The following is a 14,566-nucleotide window of genomic DNA, read 5'->3' as shown; positions in this document are numbered from 1 at the left end:
CAGAGAGAAACTGATCAATTTTTCTGATCCAGAGAAACGCAGGAGTTGCATGTGGGGCAAGGACCACTTCTAATGGCAGCATGTGGGGCAGCAAAAACCCACCGAGGGGGCTGAGCTGTGTTCCTGTGCTGAACTGTAATAGCTGTTTCTTGGGCTCCTGTGCTGTAGCCAGTTCCTACAGTAATGCCAGTTCCTACAGCCAGCTCTTTGTAATGTAAAAATGGGACCTAGGTTTGTTTATTTCACTCTTAGGCTTTCCTGAATTAATGAAATATTTGCAGTGCTCGCAATCCGAGCAGTCAGGAGTACTCCCTTCACTGATATTTAAAGAAACAGAATGGTGAAGACATTTATCTTCATTGCAGTTTCAGTAAAACCTTATTTGTAGATGCTACAGAGCTGTTCAGGATAGTCAGATCTTAAGCTGAGTATAAAGAGTCACAGAACAAGCCCACAATACTGAGTGGGCAGTAAAATGGCAGATGAAATTCAGTGTTGACGAGTACAAAATAATGCACATGAGGAACAACAATCCTAACTATACACATACAACGATGGACTCAAAATTAGCTGCCATTACTCAGAAGCAGATCACTGGGAATAGCAGCTTAGTGCTTATCAAAGGCCGAAGAGGAAAATCAAATGCTAGAGAATTATCAGAAAGCAAACAAGAAACATCCCAGAAAACGTTTCTTTTGTAGCAGGATAAAGGCATGGTGGGCCCATATTTGAACATGACATTCATTCTGCCTCTGCCCCATCTAAAAAGATTTCAGTAGTAGCAGAATCATAGAGTCCAGAAAAAATTAGGTTGAAGGGCCTTCAGGAGATCTTTAGACCAACCTCATATTTAAAGCAGGGATAGCTGTGAGTCTAGAGGAGGTTGCTGAGGGCCTTGTCCAATCAAGTTATAAATATCTCGGGGCACGGAGATTCCACAGCCTCTGTAGGTAACCTCTTCTAGTACTTAACTACCCTCATCAGAGAAAATATTGTCCATATATCTGCTCAGAATTAGGAGAGCTTTGAGAATCTTCTGTCGAGAATGATCAGTAGCACAGAGTGGCATCTGTACACAGGGATGGTAAATAAATTAGGACTTGCAGCTTGGAAGAGAGAGGACAGAGTGGGAACATCTTTAGGATTTATAAAATAAGGTATAAAAATGTCAGATAGACTATATGCTGTTTTTCACATTGCTAGAGGAAGGGTGTTGCTAATGAAATAATCAGACAGCAGCTTAAAAGAAATAAAAATAAGTGCTTCTTTGTGAATTGCATAATTAAATTGTGGATCTCATCGGCACAGGATGTTGTGGAGACCAAAGGTATCAGTCGGTTCAGAAAAATACTAAGTGAATTTCTGAAGAAGAGATCCACAGGCAATCACTGACCACTAAGACCTGGAGGCAACTTTTCTATGAGGAACAGCTTGGGCCATGGACTGGGAGGGAAGAACAGAGCAAGGGAAATCCTATTCCTACATGTTCTTTCCCTTGGCATCCAGAAAGGGGTGTTGGCCTGGATGGACCATCAGTCTGACCCAGTACAGCAGTTCTTCTGATTTAAAATTCTTAACCTGATGTTTAGACCTAAACATAGTAGGTGGTGTTCTCCAAAGGGACTTTGTTTAGTTAGCTAAGATACAAATCCAGCTATGCTGCAGCCAGTCTTGTGAAAGGCTTCAACTCTAATCTTTATTTTGAAGTGGCGGTAGTAGAGGGAAATGCATTCCACAATGGCAGCGTATATTCAAGTCCAAAGAAATGTGATCAAGAAAGCGAGGCTGCAGTTTACAGGGTTGCAGGCAGGCATAGGTCACCTTTTTCCCTCCTCCAGGCCCTCCTCTAGTTTATGGAAGTCCAAGTGAGCTGCGAAGGGGCAGTGAAGTGGCAGATGAAATTCAGGGACACGTGTCGGATGTGGAAGAACTAAATGATAGAAAGTGGCACTTTCTGTTTGTGAGCTTTGAAAAATGGCTCCTTCTCAAGCTGATCTGTGGGCTCTCTGGAGTGGGCTGCACACTTCCTTGTTGATAGCACCTTCTTACTGTGCCTTCTCCTTGAAGTACAGTGTATCCCTATACATTCAATAGAGTAAAATACACAGCCCAGTACTCTACACCAGGGACATGAAATCTGCTTCTGCATTCAATTCCAGAAAACAGAAGACAAGAGCTAAATAAAAGTATTTGCAGGCCTATATATTTTGTTCATCATGCTTATCTAGACAAATTAATTTAGATGCAGGCCAGATAATGCCCCGCGTTGTTGTCTGCAGTCTCATTGCCCTAAATACTGCAGCTTATTCCATAAATGATTATTGCAGAAAGGTCAGGGAAGTTGCAAATTCTCTACAGCTTATAGAAAAAGAGCCCCTACGTTTCTCTTCTGCCATAACTCCAGCCCTGTCAAATCAGACAGCAAGAATGCCAAGCTCTCCCTTTCCTTGGAAATTCATTGAACAAAATGGTTTGGAAGATGGCTTTTAAACTAAACCTGGATCAGCCCAGGAAGAAATGGCGTGTTCAGTCCTCCTCTAAGGAGAGGTCAACATGCTCAAAATTTAGGGGAATCAAAGAAGGACTTGTTTAAGGAGTGAGATTAAGAAAGATGTTTTTGAGGATCATGGTACACAATATCTCTACCAGTGGCTCAAAACAGGAGCTCTCTATGTGTAGTTAAATCTCGGGTCACTGCTTTAAGGACTTCTTTGAGAAATGACTATGAGTGACAGCAAAATAAATGAAGACATGAAAGCATCAGGTATTCAGAATGAAAGCCAAGGAGCAAGCACGTTAACTGTCGCTGCTGATGGAATATGTTAGGTAGAGTAAAATTGGAGACATCGCTGACGGATTTTGCAAGGAAGAGTGGTGGCAGATCTAGTACTGAGTACACGCAGGAACAGAGTTCATAGGGGAAGTTTTTTGTGATAGCTTGAAGGAAGAGCAATGAGCAAAGATAAATAATGCCGATACATGAAGGAGAAATAGTTTGAAGGTCATTTAATTAGTTTAGCTGCTAGCACCATGGTGTATAGAATTGGGTAGTTAAGACTGGGGATTTCAAGGTTAATGAGATTAGATTATGGTTAATAGAATGATATAAATTTAGAGAATTTAACTATTATTTGAAATGGGTTATTTAATAAAACTGTTAATTAAGGAGGGAATCCATATTGTCATCTTCTCTTTTAAAATTAACCGTTGGGGACTCTGGAAAAGGGGCCCAGCAACGTCCTGGGCAGGCTCAGAAGAGAGGTGACTGGGTTAACTGGAAACCCCATGTAGTGTCCTCTGGACGCCAGCTGGTAGCCCCAGTTATGCCAGCTGAAGACTTCATTACCTCCTGACTGTAACCGTGGGCAGCACGTCTTGTTAATCAGACTTCACGGTGCCATTGCGGGAGGAGTGGCATCCCTCATGCTTAGAGGCTTTTTCAAGAAAAATGTCTACTTGGGTCTGATTTTATCCTTCAGCTCCAGTTAGGAAAGCAGGAGAGCCTTTTCTCCCCGCCACAGCCATTTGGGCTCTGCCTCTGGAGCAGAGTCCTGCACCAGCTTACACTGAGACCCTTGCACAGGGTACAGCAAGCGAGGGAGGTGATCGCCCATGTCAGCAGAGAAACATAAGGGAACTCTTGCCTCGCAACGGCTCTCTGGTGCCACGTAGGCTCTCTTGGGGTTGCGTTTTGTGACCAGATCTCCAATTGTAGTCCTTGCCGTGCAAAAGCTGTGTACGTTCCACCCGGGCTGGCTGGGGTGGGGTGAAAGCAGGCAGGACTCCCTGCTTTGCAGCCTGCCCTCTTGCTGGAGGTGTCATTTAGGGGCCAGGGTGTGTATTAAACATGACTCAAGGCTTTGGACCGGTCCGTGCTCTGCAGCTTGTTTCTTGTCTGAAGCAAGAGTCTCCGATCAAGGCAGCAGGAGCTCAGCCTGCCCCGAGGAATCGTCCTCCAGAACGATGCTGCAGCGTATTGTGTCCGGAGTCTCCCAAGCATAACGGCCCCCTGGAGACCATTAAAAGCCAGTGGAACTGAGAGTAGCCACTAAACTTCTCTAATTTATGCCAGAGCTGGTCTGGCCCAAAGGACTGTGGGAAGGGCTGAGCCGCCCTCTCCTCCCTGGCTGTTTCAACCCAGTTGAGAATGAAGCCCAAGACCTAAGTTACACTGATGCTGCGATTCAGCACTTTCATAAGGGCAAGATTCAGAACAGGACCCCCCAGCAACGTTGTATCCTCAGAGCTAGGTTTTGTCTTAAAGATGTCTTAGCCAGGGCAGGCTAGATGGGGATCTTCCACATCTTAACAAGGTTCTGGGGCTACTTGTAAATGTGATTTAAAACCAATTTTGATGGCTGCAGCTCTCCTGCGGCAGGCAGAGCCGGTGCTTGTTGAGGAAAAGCAACCATGTTTCCAGATTACAGGGCAAAGTCTTGTGATTTTTAAGCAGGGTAGGGAGGGAGTCTACAGCGCTGCATCAGGGATACAAGGTCTCAGAGGACAAAAGAGAAGCTTGCACCCAGGCAAAAAACAATGGATAATGTACTTGCGGGAGCATGTAAAAGCCAGCCTGTGTGATGACTGGAGGTGCAAAGAAATGACAGATAATGAAGGCACAGTCCTAGCTGTGCAGAGGGAGAAGAAAGTGACAGTTAAAATAACGCACACCAAAAGTGCTAGAGATGGAGAATTTTGCACTTGCCTGACCCAATTTGTTATGGCAGACAGCGGATTACATGAAAGGATTAAGCTTTGCTGTCCTTAAGGTCACGTTAGGGGTCACAAGTTTGTGGCCTTGCCTGATCCCTGGCTTGCAGGGGAGCAGAAATCGGGAGGCTTTTTATGGGGTGGAAAGGACTTGTTCGCTGTGTTTGAAGTCAGATTACTTCACTCCCATAGCCGCAAAGCTGATAATGCAGAGAATAAGCAAGCAGTGGGCTAATCTCAAGCAGGACTTTTTATTTCTCCGGGGGAAGACTCTACCAGTCCTTTCCCAAAGGGCGTTGGAGTACAACTCCCTTGGCACAATAGCAGATGTGACTGCAGCAAGGCGGGGTTGTGCCGAGCAGCATTTCTCTGCAAGGAGCATTATCCTCTTCCCTGGAGTTCTCTCTCTTTGCTTTGGTAAAGTTTACTAGCTGCTTGTTAAGGAGCTAAGCTGAAAGATCTGAAATCTTTCCCTGGCTAAATTTTCCCAGGGTTGACTTGAGGCTGGAATACTAATATTGTATCCGTCTCCATCCTCAGAGTACCTGCCAATGTCTCTGTGTCTCAACAAAGCAGCACAAGGACATCTATCAAGATGTAAATGTTACTGTAGGGATTGTACTTTCTGCACAGAGCCATCTTTTAAGCATGCAGACATGCAGATGTAGGGACAGACTGTGTAGGGACAAAGGATGACAACAGTTGACTCCTTGTGGACTTGACTCTTTCAAGCACCGTTTCCTTCTTCCCATGTGCCTTCCCCGTCTCTTTGTGTTTATAGCAGCTTCCCTGGATTTCTCTATCTTACCAACCCTCCATCCTGCTTCAAACCTTAGGTAGAAAAACTGCAAACATACCTTTTAGTTTCTTTTGCTTTCCATTGCATTTGCTATTCTCCAAAGCATTTGGGGACACTGCAGAGCACACGCCTCCCCAACAGAGTTGCACCAGAAGCTATGGATGTAGCTACAGTGTGGCTGAAGATGAGGAAGGTGTCTCACCCATACCTCTGATACAACACATGTAGAGCTGAGCTGAGCATGTTCCTTTTCCCTTTATCACTGTCAGGCAGGGAGGTATTTACAATTAAATGTGATTTTTCCTGTCAATTACCTCATGCCAGAAGAGAGTTTTTAAAGATCTATTCCTGCTTTAAAAGTTCGGTGACCTACTTACGTATTTCAAGCCTGTTTGGAGTTCACCTTTCCTCTTGCATTTTGCTATGTCATTCTTTTGCCCTCATTATATGCTTGATGCAGCCAGGCTCCCAGCCATGGTAAATCCCATCATAAACTCTGCTTTATGACCCTCGCTGCGCTGGTGCTGAAACGGTCTGTCTTTCCCCTTCCCGAGCTCCCAAATGGCAGCAGGCACAGTTTTAATCACTGTGAATTCAGGTTGTGGTCAGATTAGGTAGAAGATAGGATGCGTGTTTGTTGTTTTGCAGTGATGTATTGTTTCTGGGATTACTGTGCTGAATAGCAGAGGGTGTCAGCTGATATTTATTACTTTAAGCTGTCTCAGCTGTTCTGGTTCAGCAAATAAACCTACATTCAAAATGAATGAGGAGCTCTGCTTGCCTTGTATGCCATGATGTGTGCAAATGTGATTATTGCTTCCGAGGCAGGGGAAGCTGAAATCATTGTGGGAGCATTTTTAGTTATTTATTTATTTTTACTCTTTGCAGGCAATCATGCAGATTTCTAAAGCACACAATCAAGCCAAAGGCTTGACACCTCTCCTCCTAGCCCCATTGTTAAGCCCTGGCATTCCTCATGCTGGGAATCACTCGCTCCCTCTCTCTCTAAAGTGATAAGCTTTAAACCACGCTATTGATTGCTTAAGGCATTACATGTTTTACACCTAGGTTATCAGTGTTATTGAAAGGGGAAGACACAAAGCTACTGGGCCTTAAAATGAATCTACCTCTCGTCTTTTCCCATTTGCTCTGAGGATTTCAGACAATTTGTTTTACACTGATCTCTGCTGTGGAGATAAATAAATGAAACTGGAGACATCAACCCTCCCCAAGGTTAGAGTTAGAAGTGTTATTAGTGTAGGGCCTCATGTGCACCCCAGCACAAGCTGGGCTCGCTTATTCTTTATTTAACGCAGCAACAAGGGCTGATTTCAAAAGTTGCTGCTTCCCCTTCAGATAAGAAGTGTCACATAGCGCAGCTATCAAGGTGAATTGGTATTTTCAAGTGAGAACCTCTCTGCTTCTGATTAAGCCCTGAGGACTCCCTCTCGTCTCTCTTAACTCTTTAGCTCCCCTCCAACATGGCCACCACCTTCGTGGCTGAGGGGCAACATGGAGGCACGGCGGTGGGTCTCGGCTCACCCGAAGGGCCTGCCGTGCTGTGCCTTCGGCCGTCTGTCCTTGGGGCAGCTGAGGGCCCTGGCAGCCTTTTGGCAGTCTGGGGACAAGGGCGTAGGAAGCCAGCAACACTGCTACCAGGGGGCTAGCAACGATGCTGGCCCAAAGGCTCTGGCCTTTCTTAGGTTCTAACTATCGTTTGAATGATCCAGAAATAACCATTGAACATAATACAGTGAAATTCCCCCTTCAGAACTGCAAGGTGACGTTTGCCCAATTTCCAAGCAGAAAGATGTGCCACTCTTCTCTCATCCACAAAACCCTACCTGCCTTCTTTCTGCTCTGAGCTTCCCTGTTGGCAGAGATACCTTGTAGACAGAAGGTAGTGGATTTGACGGGACACAAATATGAGGAGACTGTGCATCTTGCACTCTGTTCTGTGCATCTCACAACAGAGAAGTGACAGGAGCAGATAAAAATGTCGCTTTGCCCTTCCATAGCTTATCCCATTCTGGGATCTCAGGAATAAACTCACGACTCGGGTATTCACGGCAGAAGTGTTACCGTCCTGCTTGCAGTGGTCAGAGATGTCACGCACACGTTTTTACAGAAATACTTGGAAGAGTATATCAGCCTCTTAAAACATGACCACATCTATTCTCACTGAACCCCCCCCACCGTGAGACCCCTCAGGGCCCATTTTCTGTGGGGATCCTGCGGCACAGGGAGCAGGGTCCAGATCCAGTTATGTCAGTGGCTTTCGTGGATCTGGATTTCAGAACTTGCAGCTGAGCAGAGACTTAGAGCCGTATTCTTAATAGGGAGCTGACTGTATAACAAACAGCTCCCTAAAATCCACGGTCTCAAAGATAAGGTGGCTTGCCCGAGGTTACACAAATCATCTGTAGCTGAACCTGGAACTGAGCCTCCGTCTGCCACTGACGTACCTTGACTGCAAAGTGATCCTTCCTCAAAGGGCCTAGACGTAGCGACATGATGAGATGATGATACTTTTTATGGTCAGATGAAAGATTTAGTAACCTCTGTGTGACAACATCTACCGAGCAAGCACTTGGTTTTTTACCCCGGTGTTTTTGGGCGCAGAGGGCAGGCGGGGTGTAGATGAGGAGGCAGAACACGGTGCTTGCAGGATGGTGGTCGGGTGGGATTGGGGGATTCCTTTTCCCTTCGCTTGACTAACATTACCTTTCTCTGTCTGAAGGACGGCATGAATTGGGTGTGCAAAAATGTCAATGCTAAGAAGAAATAAAGCGTTCTGAGCTGCATGGAAATGGAGGAGCGGTGGGAGCAGAATTTTAGCCTGAAAACACTAATTTGCTGCTTTCTGACCAAATGTTTTTCCATCTGTGCACAGCTACAGCTGTTAAAAGAAAAAAAAAAGAGAGTAAAAAAAGGGAGCAACATCGGTTAAAACCTACTGCTGGATTTGGAACTTGACCTGCTCTTTAGTATCGTTTTTTATCCCAATAAAGGAATTATATATTTCCTCCCTATGCATAAATAGTATTAAATGTCTGATTAGCAAGCAAGTTTGTAAGCAGAAGCAAGACTGTGATTCAGTGTGGAGCAGAGGGACTGGTGAGTTACTGTAGTTGCTTAGACGCATAGGACCTGCCCTATACGTGCGGGTTTGCGGTTGCTGAGGCCATGCTCAGGTGTCAGTCACAGCTTCCCCTCAGTGACAGATAAAATGCGGTTGTGTTACCAGTTGTGGGTAGTTTCTTAAAATAAAGCTGCTAAGGAGTCATTTGTGTGATGAGGGTAGAAGACTTCCACATATTCCTATAGCCATAAAAGAGGAGTTTGATCATAATGAGGCACTGTTGCATTGCGACACCGCTGTAGAAGGGAGAGAGGGTTATACGTGTATAATTGAAGCTCTTTACAGTTGGAATAATGCAGGATGAGCGTGCCTAGGGCTTTTCCTGCAGCTGAAGGAGAATTTAGCCCAGCATTTCACCTTGAGCCAGCAAAAACATGGTTCCTACGTTCAGTAAGTTCCATATGTGAGATTAGTCTTGATGTTGAACAATCCCTGTTGATTTTCCCTTGATGTTAAGGCAACTCTGCAGCAAAATGCAATTAAGTCCATGATTACTTTCTAGAATGAGATACCAGGTCCCAGGTTCCCTTTTTGAAATGTGCAAAATATATTCTCCTACCCCCCTTCCTCGGCAGGCCTTGCCTAGCCCTCCGGAGGACTCGGGGGCCTGCCCCACGGCGGGCTGGCTGCCCAGGGCCTGAGGTCCTCCCAGCCCGGAGCCGGCTGCGGATTGCCGTGGTGGAGGGCGAGGAGCCTGATGAACGGCAGATGGGAAGCACGCTTTAAAACGAGGATTCATTCTTTCCCAAACTGCCTTTCCTCTAAAAGGATGCGGTCGCTGAAATAGGAAAGAGAATGTGTTTTCCACCTCCTCGTCCCCGATTCAAATCTAGCCCCAGCTGACAGTGAGCAGGAGTCATTAGCACGCCAAAGCAGCCATGTCCTGCATGAAGCGAGCTTGGTGACTCCTGGGCCAGTTTCTAATGCACAGATGGTAAAATAATCCCACTGCCCTGCTTGCCAGCTTTGTTTGCTGCCTGCCTGCGAAAGGCCAGAGAATGACTAGGGACTGCATTACCCCTTCCACCTCTTGGAGACGGACCGGCGGGCAGTATGGGGAAAGCTGCGTGTACTAAAGCATGTGGCTTTACCACGCGTCAGCGAGTTGACTCATGGACCCAGGCAGACGGCTGACACCCCTGGAGCTCCCAACTCTTTGCTCCTCCCTTCCCCTGGACGTCTCCACCTCACGGCAGAAACATCTGCACTGTACGTGAAGCAGCCCCTAGACGCCTACGTGTTGCAGATTAAAATCATGTGGGGCTGATTCCGAGTCCCCCCCGTACATCAGGATGTACAGTAGCGGTTCAGGAGTTGATCTACGTGTGGTTCAGCTGTCTTTGCTGTGGCTGGGGGCAGAGGGACAGCTGGGACAGCAACTGCTTTAGCAATCCAACTTTAATCTGCCTGTGTCCGTGAGTCAGCACCCTCTGAGTGCATCTGTCTCCGGCACTGAGGCAGGACATGCATGCCGGACGACTGGGAGGGGGAAAACAGCAGGCTCAAGTGAGCTGTTAAGCAATCGCTAATGACACAAAGTGACACAGCTCCAGCTTTGCATGGATTGAGTAAGGAGTCATAAGATGAGGAGAGATGTTCATTTAAACATAGCTCGTTCAGTGACGCCCCAGCGGCATTGGCTTATCAGGAACCCCAGGAATCTGAGCACCACGTGTTCCTGGGTCAGCCCAAGGAGGAGAAATGCATTCCAGCATTGCCTTTTCCTTGCAATTAATGCATTTGCCTGATGCAAGCGCTGTAAAGAATTGCAGCCCTTTCTTGAAGGCATGCTTTGTGCTGGCTGAGTGGCAGAGCTTTGTGGCAGATACTCCTGAGCTTTGGATTTGCCCGCACTGCATGCCAGGTGCAGAGTGGAATGCTTGGGTACCCCTCCTCTGGCCCAGGCAGGACAGAGCGAAGTCCCCTTGGGGACTTGGGCGTTGATGCTTCTCACTTGCAAGGGCGACGAGTTGGTGCTTCCCTGCTCCCTACTTTTTTACCAGTGGCAAACTTACCCTGTGACACCCCATCTGTGCCACAGTTAGCTTTCTGGATCCAAAAAGCATCTGGGAGGGTGATTTGGGTTTTTTTAGGCCCACATTGGTTAAACTTGGAAATGTATGTAAAATAAATACATAGTAATTTTCCTGTTGCTCCAGTTTGGAAGGAGAAATTCCCTTACTGAACTCAGGATTCAGAAGTGTTTGCTGGCTCTTTCATTGTGTTTGCGTGTAGCTACTTGTATTGGTTGCGTGCATCTGTACCAGCCAGAGCTTCACCTGTGATCCAGTAGATTAATTTGGTTTACCTGCACCAGGTAGTAAGAGAGGAAGACTGTGATAGAGGGAGCCGTGCTGGGAGGATGGAGGTGGAGGATTAAAATGACCGTGACTTAAGTAAATCACCCTGCAGTGATGGCTGTAAATGCTCCTTGTATTGTGAACATCCCTCTGTGCGTTGACCTGGTGGAAATGTAAGAGGATTTGAGGTTCTGTTCACTTGCTTCTCCTTATCTGAATGCATTTACATCCGCTATACCCTCCACAGGGCTCTTGTCCCTCAGCAGCACCTGGCTAAATACCACCTGTAAAACTGGCTGGGGCCAGCCAAAACACCGTTCAGCGAAACCCCTACCCCCCTCCCAGCCCTTCAGCTCCTGTTTGGTTTGTGGTAATTGAATACGCGAGGCTTTGTCCTTCCAAGTCTGTCTGCTTTGCCCTCCTTTAAGTGAGATTCGGGGGAAGCAAACTGTCTCATTGGTATGGGTGGAGCTCTGCCACACGTTGCATCGATTCATAGATTTTTAAAGCCAGAAGGGACCGTTACGTTCCTCTCTCCTGACCTCCCGCATAACACAGCCCATTAAACGCCACCCCGCCAGCACGGTGGCTTGCAGTTGAATTAGAGCACCTCTGGTAGGAAGACACCCGGCCTTGATTTAAAGGCTCGGAGTGACAGATAGATCCACCCCAGGCCTCGAGAAGTTTGTCGCAGGGGTTAATTCCCCTCCCGTGGGGAGATTGTCTTGCTTCTCTTTCACATCATTAAATCTGGTTTTACCTTTGCAATAGATGAAAGATGCCTCTCCTGCCCCTTTGTGTTCTCTGGAGGGGAGAGATGATGGAGAAGTGAAATTCTCCAAGGGCACATCAGGAAACGTGGGTCCAAGCCCCTGCTCCGACCAGGAGCGCTGGGCGTGGGGACTCGTGTCCTCCTCCGGCTGCGGCCGCATCCCCCCGCTGCAGCTCTGATGGAGAATGTCTCTCCTTGCCCTCGGAGAATGATTGCCAAAGCCTCATGCAACCTTCTCCCATTTTTCCCCCTACCAATACTGCTTCTTGCACATTAATGACTATTTGTCGAAAATAAAGCTGATCGCCAGACGTCTTTTATTAAGTGTACTGGGATGAGACCAGCCCACTCAACTCACCCCCTGCCCCACAGGGCTCTTTCTTCTGCAAAAGCAAAAGGTGGCGGCTGTTGCATTCCCTGGACCGGCTGGGTCCACACAAGCTCTTTCTTTTATGTTCCCTTTTTGAATTTCACCAAAAAGGGGTATTTGCAATATCTGGTCATGTTGTTACTCGGTGTATAATTTAGATGTCTTTGTCAAAAAAAAGAAATAAATTAAAATTTAGTAGAAAGACAACTCTTGTTTGGGAGTGATCCTTTTTCTTCGACAGGCTCATTTTTCCAGCGGTCAGTTGAGGACCGGGCCTTCCCAAGGAGCCGCCAGTCGGTCTGCGAAGCTGCTCTTCCACCGCTCCCCTCTGTCTCCCCGTCAGAGACGGTCGCCAGTACTGGAAGTGGTCAAAACGGTTGGAAGAAGCCTTTTCCCATTGGATTTTCACTTGTCCAAAACTATCAGAAGAGCCAGCCAGTGAGAAAGGCAGGCTTTGGGAGGATCTTCTTGTTTCAAAAATCATTTTGTAGGTTAAAAAAAAGCGCGTCGTGAAACATGTTCCCCACTGACCTGGCAGGAAAAGGGAAGAGGAAAAAGAAAAGCAGCGAGTTATTTGGGTTTGGTTCAGTGAAGCGGGGTTTGGAGGGGGTTTCAAGGGGGAAGCGAATTCTGGGGTTGTTTCTTTCCAACTAATTTGACGCATTACTGTTCCTGCAACACCGGGATGGGCCAAAAAGTGAGAAACTTAGAGCTCTTTAATGCATCAGCTCCCTCCCTGCACGGCCAGGATGCCTGGAAGGCTGTCAGAGCCGCTGGAAAAAAACATTATAGATGGTCACACTTAATTTCTTTTCTTTTTTTTTTTTAAGGCACGCTTTATACTGAGTCCTGGTGTTTTTTCAGCAAAGTAGGAAATACTTTTTCATCTTGTTTGCCTAATGGATTGGATGTGAAAAATATTTCTCTGGCAAGTGAACACCCTGAGAGTTGTTTGACTTGTCACGACGTTATGTATCGGCCCCTGCGGCCCCCTGCCCCTGAAGCCGCCGCGCTTCCCCTCTCCTGTTGCTGTTTACGGTGGGACATGCCGTAATTTATGGCGAGGCTGCGTGTGACCTTGCATGCGTCTGCTCGAGCGAACCGCAGCTCCCTTCCCCGCACAAGCCCCGCTTTACATTCACATGATGAATTTAGTGCTCCCGAAAGGACAAGGAACCGAGTGGATTGGATGTGGGGAGGGGAAAGAAAGAAAATAATAATAATCCACAGCCTGAAGGAGAAATAAACACTGAGATTTTTGTTCCTCTTTGACCAGTATTCCCCTGTTGTTTACGGCCTCGCACCCCCCGGACGACTGCCTTTATCAGAGCAGAGAAATCGTCTGCGGCTGCGGAGCCGGAGATTTCAGCCTTCGCGTTCTCTCCGCGTGGGCATTCCCCAGCCCTGCCGTGCTCTGCCGGGGCACGCGCTGGCGAGGGGCAACCGGACCAATGGCCACGGTGCTCCAGCCGCGCTGCCCACCCACCCAGGCACCCACCCAGGCGCTGCACTGAAGCTTTTTTAATTTTCTTTTATTTTGTTTTGTTTAAGTGGAAACAAGCTCGCACCACAGCCTTGTGATTAGCTCCTGGCTGAATTGCAGCTTCGGGCTCAGTTGGCTGAATTTGGGCTTGTTGGATTTTTTATTGCAATCTGTTCACTTATTTCCCTTCCCAGCGCCGACTGGAAGCGAAACTCCTGTAAAGCTGCAGTCGGGCTGCGCCCGTGCTGGGGGAGGCCGTCAGAGGCTGCTGGGAACAGCACGGGCTGGGGGGTGTGCCCCCTCCACATTTCCTATTTAGCTGGCTGTCCGAGATGTATATCTGTATCCTTTTTAATGGGAAAAGGAAAAAAAATAAATAAAATCCCAGTCGGAAGAGGAGGGGTTGGAAGGAGCCCCTCTGCTCGCAACATGCCATGACCGCGCAGCTCCGAGCAGCAGCCGTACGGGCAGCACGGCCGGGCAGCCAAACGCAGCCCCGAATAAATAATCCTACAAGGAAGGGGAGCTGTCAGGTAGGTTAGGCCCCCAGTCTGAGCTGCATTAGGAGCTGGCAGGAACGCCCTGCAAATAAATCATCCGGATGAGAGGTATTTTTAAATAGAAGTTGTCCTTGGTGCTTGGCTTTGCAACCTTTATTTTGTGCTACCGATGGGAGCCGAAGCCTGCAAGCTTTAATGCTTTTCTGGCTGATGGAGGGAAGCCACGGGGGGCTTGGGGTGCCGAGGGGGACACTGCTGGGGACAGTGGATCCCCCCACATTGAGAGCATCGCTCGTGGGCTGGGGATGCTGTGCAGTCACCAGCCTGTGACAGTTGGGTCCTGACGGACCAGGCAAAGCCCAGCCTCTTGGGGTGGCCGAGCCAGCGGTCCTGCCCCAGCTCCATCACCCTCCCCGATGTCAGGCAGGAGGATTTATATGTATTTTGAGTTCATTTTTATAGCCAGCACCTGTGAGGCCAGCGCCAGGCA

General features: G+C 47.7%; 1 protein-coding gene across 8 annotated transcripts in view; it reads left to right on the top strand.

The window, feature by feature from the left end:
- The window catches only part of ARL3 (ARF like GTPase 3), a 31,884-nt gene extending 18,099 nt beyond the window's left edge, over positions 1 to 13,785 (top strand). For 3 of the 8 annotated variants that reach the window (XM_075154930.1, XM_075154926.1, XM_075154923.1), the window contains one exon: positions 12,335 to 13,357. In XM_075154930.1, coding sequence (XP_075011031.1) covers positions 12,335 to 12,535 — 201 coding nt within the window. In that variant the 3' untranslated portion in view covers positions 12,536 to 13,357. The other 5 variants (XM_075154929.1, XM_075154928.1, XM_075154925.1 and 2 more) reach the window with 4 other exon arrangements.
- The last annotated feature ends 781 nt before the right edge of the window (positions 13,786 to 14,566 follow it).

This window comes from Calonectris borealis, chromosome 7 (assembly GCF_964195595.1).
Source record: "Calonectris borealis chromosome 7, bCalBor7.hap1.2, whole genome shotgun sequence".
Lineage (NCBI taxonomy): Eukaryota > Metazoa > Chordata > Aves > Procellariiformes > Procellariidae > Calonectris > Calonectris borealis.
The sequence above is the reverse complement of the archived record's forward strand: the minus strand, read 5'-3'. Positions and strand labels throughout refer to the sequence as shown.